This window comes from Silurus meridionalis, chromosome 12 (assembly GCF_014805685.1).
Source record: "Silurus meridionalis isolate SWU-2019-XX chromosome 12, ASM1480568v1, whole genome shotgun sequence".
Lineage (NCBI taxonomy): Eukaryota > Metazoa > Chordata > Actinopteri > Siluriformes > Siluridae > Silurus > Silurus meridionalis.
The window spans coordinates 6,242,343-6,254,440 of NC_060895.1; the positions used below are offsets into that span (position 1 = coordinate 6,242,343).

At 38.9% G+C, this 12,098-nt stretch overlaps 1 protein-coding gene across 1 annotated transcript in view; it reads right to left on the reverse strand.

Moving 5' to 3' along the window:
- Positions 1-2,539: 2,539 nt before the first annotated feature.
- Positions 2,540-12,098, reverse strand: part of tyw1 (tRNA-yW synthesizing protein 1 homolog (S. cerevisiae)) — a 79,319-nt gene continuing 69,760 nt past the window's right edge. The window contains exon 16 of the mRNA XM_046863107.1: positions 2,540-3,603. Coding sequence (XP_046719063.1) covers positions 3,382-3,603 — 222 coding nt within the window. The 3' untranslated portion in view covers positions 2,540-3,381. The remainder of the gene's footprint in view (positions 3,604-12,098) is intronic.

The window sequence follows — 12,098 nt, forward strand, 5'->3', positions numbered from 1 at the left end:
TAATTTTTTTTTTTTTAAGAAAAAAAAGTGCACACATTCTTTATTTAAGGAAAAGTACAGATACTCATGTTTTAAAAATTGAAGATCTGACTACACTTTCTTACTAAATTTAAAGTAAAGAAGTTTGGGCTCTGACATGTATTTAAGTAAAAATTAGCCATTACTACTGCCTGTTTTAGTGTCACGCTGGTAACTGGACCACACCATGTTAATATATTAAATGTTGTATCTAATGAATGTGTCCCAGCTGAACAACCACCATATAAAACACAAGCAAAGCAAAGATGATGATCAGGTGATCAGGAATGTCTTTGTTCTCAGTCATGTTCACATTAATTGACTTTCTCCATCTCATCCATGTTGGCCCCAGACTTCTTGTTGCCTTCTGCCTCATTGTTAGCTTCATAGGCTAGCCTACGTCTGTGGTGTGGTGCGTGATAGCCAGGAAATTAACACCAATGGTAAGTTAAAAAAGCCGGGCAATAACAACAAATAGATTAAACTTTCTTTTGGTTTCTCCCATTAGGGGTCGCCACAGCGGATCATCCGCATGTTTGATTTGGCACGTTTTTACGCTGGATGCCCTTCCTAATGCAACCCTCCCCATTTATCTGGGCTTGGGACTGGCACTAAGGCTTGTGCAACCCTAATGGCTGGGGTTGGTTCCCTGACCGGGGATCGAACCCGGGCTGCAGCGGTGAGAGCGCCGCATCCTAACCACTAGACCACCAGGGAACCTACTGATGGGCTGAAAATGGTGCTCAATGAGAACACAAAATATTGATCATGCCATCAAACAGATTGAAAGTAAAGCAAAGAGCCTGGTTTGAAAATGGTAGAAGAATAGGCTCAAATCTGCCCCAATATTTCAGCGCTTCCTCACCCAAAAGATGGAGCAGAAAAACATCCTGCACATAGCCCAGACCTCAACCTTTCAACACACCATGTCTGACCTCTTCAATGCTTTAAGGGCTGCATGAGCAAACTCCCAAAACCATGTTTTATTGGAAAGCCTTATATTATTACTGAATAATGATTATTTTTGGTACTTTTGTTTCTTCTTCACTTGAGCCCTCCATTTATTTGACTGTGTAAAAAGAAAAATATTCACAAAATGACTTCAAGACTTTGCTTCAAAGGTCCAAAAGAGTGCCTCATTGTTCAAGCTTCATAAAAAGGGATTTATTCAAAAATAATTTGTAAGAACATTGACACCAAAAAGGTGTTACTCGTGAAATTCCTGTCATTTCGAAGAACAAAACATTGCATGTTGTACGTGTATTTTATAAATGAAGACAGAAAAACTGCTGCCCTGTGAAATAAATTTGATCTGGTTGAGGATGTTTAAAGACCAGTATGCTTTCTTTTTTTTTATAGGTTGAAAGCTTGCTTATAAATCAGTTCTGTTCTCCATGGCATCTTTTGTTACTGCTGAGCAACACTTCCAGCACATCGTCCAGGAAACTGAAGAGCAGTTTGCCGGTGGGTCTGATAACAGGGGCATTGTAAAGATATATTTTTTCTGCTTTATCATTTAAATGAGATTTTCAGTCATTGGTTATGGACCTTTTCAGGTGCTGATACACTGCTGATTGTTTTTTTATTGGCACAGACATCTGTCTTTTTCTCGCCTGCTTAGAACCGCAGATGGCATGAACTTTTGCATTTAAGTGTCCATTACTGAACAGTTGCCTTTTGAGTATAGTTCCTTTCAAGGTTTCCTCATCATTCGTCATCCGGGAGTTTTTCTCTCCTCACAGTCGCCACTGCCTCGAAGGTTGCGAATAAACTTATAGTCACTAAACTTATATATTCCAACTTCCTAACCTCTTAATCTCTGTAAAGCTGTTCTGGGACAACAGCCATTGTTAAAAGTGCTGTGCAAAAAAAACTGAATTGTATATTTGGTCTTCTCTACCCTGTGTTTTTCCATCTAAGGAGGAACTTTTGCAAACGATGGAATCAGAAATGCACTTCATAGGGGTCATAGGTAAGAAGAAAAAAAAAAACGTAAAATCTGCAGTTGTTTAAATGAACATCTACATAGAAGGGAGATTATAGAGCTCATTGGTAATGGCTCTGGATTGCTGATTGGATGGTTAGGGGTTCAAGCCTTAGAATCGCCAATGCTACTCTTGGGTCCCTTGAGCAGGGTCCTTAACCCTCTGAGCCTAGTTTCCTAACATTGATGGGATATTTAATGTGCTTTAAAGTACAAACAAAAAAGCAGTTTCTTTCTTTATCTTGTATAGCAAACATCCAAGATTGAGCTACTCTGAAGTGGAAAAACTATCTCAGGGAGTTTTTTCTTGCTGCAGTCATTACTGGAAAGCTCATTAGGGATAAACTAATAAGGTAGAAACTTACATTTAGGCATTTACATTCCAACTTTATAACCCCATAATCTTAAAAAGAGCTAAACAAATAAAAGTGAATTAATTGAAATTACATTTACATGCTACTTGTCTAATCTTACCCCAGAATCTTACACAGGTCATAATATTTAGTGCTCTCAAAAAAAAAAATAAAAAACACACAATAGTCATCATATATTTTATTTAGAATTCAATAAGGCACTACAAATTCGGATACCACTTCAAACTGTCCCCAAACGAGGCACCTTTTATACGATCTAAAAAACAGGACATGGATAATTACCCCGATGACAAATCACACAATATACTTACATTCTGCACCTGAAATCCAGATGCTACTGTAAAGAAAGCTAAATAAAAATCTCCAAATAATGAAAACGTAATGAACAAATGACAATGTGAATTCACACAAAACAGAAAATCAAGTAACACCTGTATATGTTCGGAGTCGAAATTTTTGAAGGAAGCACACAGACTGAGGAAAAAAATAAACCCTGCACTGCAAAATGTTCCAGCAATATCATCTTCTCTAAAGAACTCCAAGAACTAAAGCTCATGACACAGTCGGCCTTATGCTAACTTTACACTGAAGAACTAGACTGTAGACTGACATTTTAATTAAACAAGAAAATAAAGGAATATTTTTGCCTAAGAGTGAAACAAGACTTTATGTATGTTAATGAATGAAGCTGTAGACCTCGCTCTGACTCTCTGTTAGTGAAAACTGAGGCGAATACAAAAATGGTGAGGGGGAAAAAATGGAGAGACTGCATTGTTAAATCACTCCTCATTACACACAATAGGTCTAGAAAACACAAGCACAGAAGAAAGATACTGTCGACTCACTGAACTTGTGTTGGAAAACAAAGCAATGATCTAAGAATTAAAAACTCATGTAAGGAAAGCTGATATCTACAGACCTTCCAAATCACAGATCCTTTTAAATAAAGACTTTGTAAAATGTATTTGACTTATTTAGATCTTAAAAAGATGCAGCTGTTTGACTTTAGCACCCGGAGATGTCTTTGGTCTTGTTTTTTCTCAGGAAGCGCGTGTCTGAGGGATCGAAGCCTCTCTCCTGAGCTCCGAACACGGCCCAGCTGGGCGTCTTGGCCATGTAGTCCAGAGCGGTGAAGGTCTTGGTACCGCTGCTCTCATTGTACTGCTGGATGAGCTCATGGAAGCGCTCGTAGTCGATCCACGTCCACCACTCACCATCCACTTTAAACTGGGAGGAGATAGAAAAAAGGTCAAATAAAACAAACACAATTTCTACAGGAGAACTTTCCTATCTGACAGAATTGATCTTCAACTAATGAGACCTGCATAGAATTATTAGTAGATGCGCTGATACTTTCATTATTTAAAAAGTGACCAATAATTTGTGACCAATATTTGATATGGAGATTGGTTTCTTCTTGCTAAAGAAGCGTGTTCTCTCAGCACCACTGCTACTACATGAATGATGCATCACAATGCTACAGAGACCGAGGCATGTCCTGAGAGTCACACAGAATATGGCAGAGGTAGAGTTGCTTTTTCCTCGAGACAGAACAGGAACTACACTACAAAGGCCTGTTTGTGAAAGGGCCATGCGTTTGTAATCAAAAGCACTTAAGCACATTTATAATTTGCTGTCTGTCTGAACCAAAGACATAAGAGCAAACTATCTGTACCATACTGAATTGCATTGTACAGTATTGAATCGCATTGTGTTGAATCGATTCAGTTCGCACTGCCTCGTAATAGAAGTGAATCGTATCGCATTGCATCGGTAACTGCTTTATATTTATCATATGTATATTTAATGTATCGTATTTCTGGCAATACATCGAGATGTGATTTGTTCTCAACTCAGTTATGGAGAAGCACATCCCTGCTCTCTACACATGCATTTATATATTTCTTTGGTCAAAGTAAATCTTCATACAGTTAAATGACCAAGTTTGTTGCACGTGTGTGTGTGTGTGTTTATAAAAACATATACCGTATTTTTCAGACTATAAGCCACTACTTTTTTCCCACGCTTTGAACCCCGTGGCTTAAACAACGAAGCGGCTAATTTATGAATTTTTCCTGGGCTTTTCCCGGTTTCACAAACTTCAAGCCAAATAACTGAGCCCCATAACATTAGACCAGTGAAATTTCCGAACGGAACCAAAAAAAAAAAAAAAAAACGGACGTCACCTGTGTTCTGAGCTGCACTGCTTTGGAAGAAAAACCATCGGGTGATTTTTAAACGCACGACAATGCCAAAAGATAAAATTTCGAGAGAAATAGTTGTGAAAGGAAGGAGGAAGACAGTGAACAATGACTTTCTTGGTCGGCTACTGTTTATATACAAGTCGTTGTAGCGTGTTGAGTCTGGGTGAAGGGAGAGCTCGCTAACTCCAGTTGCAACAGAAATCATATAAGCACAGACAGGTTTCCAAAACTCGTGCTTTTTTATTTTTCTTGGCAACAGCGTTACGGGTTAGTCAAAGAAACTTAGAAATGAGCATCAGAAAATAATAAGGACATATTCCTCGGTCTTGCACACATGCAGTAATACCGGAAAAAAATGCAGTGGCATGTAAAGTTCATTAGTTTCAGTGTAGACTTATAGACAGGTGTGGCTTATTTATGTTCAAAATAAAAATATTTGTTAAATTCAGTGGGTGTGCTTTATAGTCCGGAAATTACAGTAATCAATCTGCTCTATAAAGACCTCTACAACTTAAAGTTTATAATCAAAACAATACAATATTAAAAGTTTAGGCATTTAATCAACAATTCTAAATAATCCATATTGCATATTTAAATATATTCAGTGGTCTCTAAAAAGGTGAGAACATCTTTATAGTGCTTTATTAGTAATGCATTTTACATGAGCTAGCTTACATTTTACACTAGTGAAGCATTTTACATGCTTTATTTTCTTATTTTTATTCTTACTAGTTCCTAAATCAAGCACTGCGGCTGTGGATATAGCCATTGAGGCAAAAAAAAAAAAAAAAAAAAAAGAATAATCTAGACATGCATAACATCTGGGACTTCAGCAGAAGCAAGTTTTCCTACGGCTTTTTCACAATATCTTATACACCCCTTACTTCAAACGGATTTGTACAAGCTGTGTGGCAGGTGGCCAAGAGGCACAGTGTGGGCTTAAGTGCAAAACATGTTGTTCAGGTGGCATTGAGAGGCTGTGCCTAATGCTTTGCAGTAAACGAGGCTTTGCTTTTAGCTTCCTCAAACCATCTCTTAGAACAATATGACTGCTGTCATCTTTATAGATAAAAGATCTCTTTATATCATGGGGAGTCAAAAACATCTCTGGCTGCATGCTCCAAAAAAAAAAAAAAAAAAAAAAACGCTCTAAGCTCCCAGAGGGAATTTTCTCCTGAACGCTGTTTGTCTGAAACCTGGTGTCATCATGAGCAAAGAGAGAAACGAGCAGGCATCAGCAAACAGGAAAGTATCTTAAACAAACAAGACGAACGGATGCCTAAATAACAACAACGACATAGAACTATTCCATTACAAAGACGCGTGTTCTGCATTAAAGAATGATGTCTTCAAGAGCCCAACTTGATTTGCATTATTAATGCCACATGCTGTCAATGTTCCTGAAAACAGCCTTTTGTCTCACTCCGACAACATGATTGAGAGAAAAATGACACAGCTTCTTTTTACTTCTCAGTAATATACTGACCCCAAGAGGTTTGCTACGCTGCCATGTTATCTCTTCCTCCACGCTCACCTGTGGCAGCTGTAAATGCTGTCTCCATGGTGAGTCTAGCAAGTCTTTAAAAGTAGCTCCTCATGGAGCAAGGCTCCTTAAGCCCTGTGTTTTCATTACAGAGTAATTTACTCGACTGAAGTACCTGTTCGTGCCCCTTGGGTCACTGAAAAAAAAAAACCCTGCATCGAGTAAATGAGTGTTCAAGTGATGTGACCTTATCACCTCTCCTGTAATCTCATACCTAGCACCTGGAGCTACTTACACACCTGCAGGGGAGGGAGAAAGCAACGTTTATAAGTGTTCTAGATGTAGGAGGTAGGGACATACTGATCCCACTTGTTTCAATAACGTTTTAAAGCCAATATATTCACAGTAACCCTCTACAGATTTCTGTTTGCAGTTATGTTATGCAAACTATTAGTAGCATAATAAGAGTCATCCTTAACATAAGCTGTGTCCTCTAAAGACTCGTGTGTGAGTAAACCTGTTTGGCTTCAGCCAACGTTCCGCTTTAAACCTGTCAAATTATATCCAATGCACATTCACCAGGTGTATCAAAAGATATTTGGAGGAGATAAAAACATTTGTATATCAATCTTTTTTTTATAAATCCAATATATAAACCTTAACACAAGGAGGTTGTAGTTTAGTGGTTAAGGCATTGGGCTTGGGATCCGAAGCTCATGAGTTCAAATCCCAACCAGGCAGGCTGTCACTCTTGGGACCCTAAGCAAGGACCTGGATGCTCATAGCTGCTGTATGAATGAGATAAATGTATGTTGCTCTGGATGAGGGCATCTGACAAATGCCAGAAATGTAAAGGTAAATACAAATCCACCTGCCCAGATTCAAACTAAAAATAAGTGCCCTTTGTACCACTACAAAAAAACAAAACAAAAAAAAAACCACATAAAATGTGCTAGGTTTGAGAAAAGCATGTTTAAGACTGCACACTCAATTCAATTTTAAATCAGATGTATGAGAAATTATTTAGGTGTATGCTAAAATGTATTATATATCAGCAAACTAAAGCATCATGGGCCGCATGCCGCTGCCGCATGCCGCTGTTTTGAGTAAGAAATATTAAAAATACATTGCTCAATGTAAATGAACCGTAGACAGAAGGTGGAAGTTAGAGAATGACTAAAAAGCCTGAAGTTAGGAACTAATGAAGGACATTTTTATTCAAGTCAAACCAAAGGTGACAAAACACTGCTGGTCAAGCTCAGAGCTCCCCAAGGTTCCTGAGAGATTCCAGACTTTTAATCAGTTCTAGTGCATGCACATGCTCATATACAGAATCCCTGATTTTAATACTTGAGAACTCATGAGAACAGGAATCATTAAAGGCGCATGGTGAGGTATTGTTGGATATATGGGATTACGCACATGCTAGGCATGGCATACAAACTGATCAGGAATTTTTCCTGGGCTTTAACACAATTCAAAATTTTACAAACTTCACAACACACAAACTTGGAAGACGATATAAAAGCCACAAATGTGATGCATTTATTTGATAGAAATACAGGAACCATTTAAATCTAAAAATCAAGAATGTATTGGGACACCTGACTTTTCCAGCCGTATGTGGTTCTTCTCCAAACGAAGGTGGAGGTACACAATTGTATAGGATGTCTTGTTATATGGCAGCATCAAATATTCCCTTCACTTGAACTAGGAGAACCAAACCTGTTCCAGCATGAAGATATGGTCGGAGTGGAAGATCTCGAGTGTCCTGCTCTAGAGCTTTGACCACAACCCTATTGAACACCTTTGGGATGAATTAGAACATTGACTGCATTAAATGACTTTACTAAAACCCTTGTGACCACTCTAAAATCTAGTGGAACATCTTTCCAGAAGAGTGGAGGTTATTATAACAGCAAATGGGAATGGGATGTTGAAGAATAACACAAGAAGCTCTGTTTTAAACTTGTTTTGATTGCCGCTTGGCAGTGGCAGATTTAGACATGGGCAGCCGACCAGGGCGGCATCTTGCCAGGGTAGGGCATGAAAAAAAACCCTGCATCAATTATTATATCATGTCAAGGAGAACAAACCTGGTCGGGACTCCAAGTGCGCACCCACTGCTTGAAGAAGTACCCTCGCTCATACACTCAGAAAGGAGAGACGGGGGTTGGGTGATGCCACCACAACATTCAGGGTTTCCAGTAAGAGCATTGACAAGACCTGGAGTGACGTCATGTCAGTAAAGAGAGCTGAATCCATATGACAATTATGGATGACACAAAAGGTCTAAAGCCTCAGGAGCCCAATTCAGAAAAAGAGAAAAGCAGTAGGGGGGGGGAACATACAAAAGATAAAGGTGTGTATGCAGCTCATTCACTCATCTCGTAATAAGCATAGTAAAAGCTAACGCATTTGATGAAATACACTAATAACTGTATATCACATGGGTTTTGCTGTGTTAATTTGCTGTGTAATCTTTTACCTATTGTATCCTCTACTTTTACACAAGTAAATGCTTTGTGTATTTTGTCCACCACTGATTAATGTACAATGCATCAGCTTCAAACCTGAAGATGCATTATGAGGTAAAACACTGGACCTGCAGTTCGCTAGACAACAATTCAAGACTCTGCATGTTTTATACCGTTACGCTAATTCTCATCCACAGAGTGCAGCTAGCATTATGATAAAATTAGCTAACTGTTCTGCTACATAATCTGCAGTGCTGCTCTGAAAACTACTTGGTAGCTGAGGTTTACACATTTAGAAACTGAAAAGTGCAAAAAAAAAAAAGTTCGGAACAACAATAAAAAAAACCTACAAGAAAATGAAAAAACAAAACACAGAAAATCAGAAAGTCCACCGTCGAGTAGCCTCTTAGTAGCCACAGTTCAGGGGCCTGAGGAACAAAAGCATCACACCCCCCATTTCACTTTAATTTTGTTCTTGGAACAGCCTAAATCCCTCGATAATACGACTTCAAAGCCATGCCGCTTGCACAGGGAACAAACAACGAACAAATTTATTCAAGTGCTTCGCCATGTAAAGCCGCACATGCAGGCAACAGTCATTTAAAATCAGCTATAAGTGTCTGACTATTTTAAGGTGCTTTAAATGAGGCAGGACGGCCCCTAAATAAGATGACCCTGGCTCAGATAGAAGAATTTGGAAAATAAATGGTAAAGGAAACCCGACGTCTATTTTTCATCTGGGTGCTGTTAAAGACTAATAATTTGCCTCTTTTTTTGTGTTACATATTTTAGAAAAACTATTTTAAATATTAAATATTACATATTTTAGAAAAACTAATCCAGCCATTAGGGTTGCACAAGTCTCTTAGTGAAGGTCGAAAGCCTGGATAAATGGGGAGGGTTGCGTTAGGAAGGTCATGCAGCTAAAACATGTGCCAAATCAAATATGCGGATCACGAATCAGAAATTCATACCGGATTGGTCAAGGCCCAAGTTACTAACAACTGCCACAGGTATCGTTAGCCAACAGGGTACAGGTGGAAATTGGGCTACTGTTGGCCGAAGGAGATGAAGGAGAGGAGGAAGACGTCTACAGAGACAGCAGGAAAAGGAGAAGTGCAGGAGAGTGGAGGTTAGGGTTGGTACTATGACTCTCGTGATCCAGTTTTACCTGAACCTGAATTACAATTACTATTAATGCATTAAAGTACAGGACAGGAAGAGCTGTACGATTCCACTTCATGTAGAGTTTGGAATTGGACCTCTTCAAATTTTTAAGATTTTTTAAAGGAGAAGCTTGTGTTGGATCTATGATGATCTTAAATGTTGAGCTATTTTATGAGTTGCTCCAGTAGCTCCTGGTTCCACAAAGTCAACTGACTGTATAAGACTGTAGAAAGGACATTAATTATAATCTTACATTCAAGTGCTCATGTTAGTTCTCATTTTCTGGTGTTTTGTATCGTTTTTAAGATTTATAATCACACTCTTGATATCACCCGAATGAGGATGGGTTCACCTTTTGAGTTTGGTTCCTCTCAAAGTTTCTTCCTTATAAAACCTAGGGAGTTGTTTCTTGCCACAGTCACCCCTGCTCATCAGGGATACATACACATCATTCACCTTAACTCTTAAATCCTGTAAAGCTGCGTTGAGACAATGTCCATTGTAAAAAAAGCTATAATAAACTTGAACCTGAACCTGATCCTCAAGCTCACACACAGTATTAGGATGGTCACCACTCGAAAAGCAAGTTCGACCCAAACCGACCGTTCTAGAAAGCAATCTTTATCAAGAGAACTAATGAACTTAATCAAGAGAACACACATTTGTATTGGATGTCTTTGGAAGCAGTTGCATTGAATTTTTCCAATCAAATAGAAGACCCAAACCTGCATGACTATGCCCCTGTGCACAAAGCCAGCATGAAGATTGCATGGGTTGGAGTGGAAGAGCTTGAGTGGCCCTTTTATAGAGATCCTACCTCAACCTTACTGAAGACCTCAACCTTACTGAACCCCAGGCCTCCTCACTCTACATCAGTACCTGACACTAACACTCGGCTGAATAAGCACAAAGCGCCACATCCATGCTCCAAAATCCAGTCTTGCATACGATCAGGTGTCCGCAAAATTTCCATATATTGTAAACACTGTAAGAATTACAGACTGCCTCAATCCAGATTCCACCCCAGGCTATATCAAATTCAGCTCATCCGCAAAACGGCTCCAAATTAATAAAAAGTAGTTATGTAGTCTAATGAAGAATTTCATTTGAATCAATAAGAATCATAGACTTTATTTAATCAGTCTGAGAGAAGCAGCAAGCCACCAAGGACTATCTCTAAACAAAAGGTATCTGAGACCATGATTATCATTCACACAATACCCCTTCCTGACCTGCTGGGGGGGCGGCGCCAGCAAAGGTGTGAATACCGGTGATTACCACCTGCTGACCTCCGCCCTGAGAAAGGTATCCCCCATCCTTTTGTTTCCTCACGCATGTCCTATATCTAATTTACATTTAAAGGATAACTCCGGTCTATACTTCAAAGGGAGGAACAAAAAATATCTGGGCAGAGTTTGCTCTGGGTTCTTTCTGACTCCGATGAACCCAAAGTGCTTCGTGTATTTTGTCACTGCTACGCTATTATAAACTTCTTCATTACGATCTTCGTTGTCCTCATCATTTTTTCTTACAACACATTCTGCATAAGATATATTCCAAGCAAAAGTTAGGTACAAACTGCTAACTGGGAGAGTGTCTTTAAATCCAATTGAAAATTGAAAGAAAAAAAGCATTTACATGGCTAAATTGCACCTAGTTACCATTTTAGATCTATACCAACCCTTTCAATCCGATCCATTGAGGTTTTTACATGAATTTGATTACTAACAGACTATTTGGTTGCGTATAAACATACCTGATGAACCAGAAGGAACTCTGGCTGCTCAAAAAAAAAAGATCCCAAAGTCACACATTAGACATGATAACAGTGTTAATATATAACATTGTCCTGTCAATGTCTCTTGTAGATCTCACACACACTTAATTCTGTACATACGGTGCTCATAACAGCCTCTTTCTCTCTCCCCCCATATCCTCCTGGCTGTGTGGGTGTGAATAGTGCTTGCTCCTCTTCTCTTTCATTGACTCACCATCCAATTTGGAGTTACTATCTTTGTGGCTTAAAATACACCATTAGAGAGGTGCTAGGATATGAGAGTACGATATTATTGTAGCTGAGATGATCATCATGAAGACAGATATATCAATCCAAAGCAGCACGAAACGTGTGTGTGGGGGGGGGGGTACGGATGACAGCTGACGCTTGGATGCATCCATCATTACATTTCTCTAAATGGTTTAGTGTAGATTGCAGATGAGGTGAAAGGAATCGAATTGGACGAAGCAGCCGTCAGAGCCAAACTCATTCGCAGAGGTTTTTTTCAGTTTTTTTTTAAATTGTAATGGAAAAATACAGGAGAAAAACCCAAATCTAACAGTAGCATAATAATAAGGCTTCAATTTGTGCATTTTCTGTATCAGGAAATACTT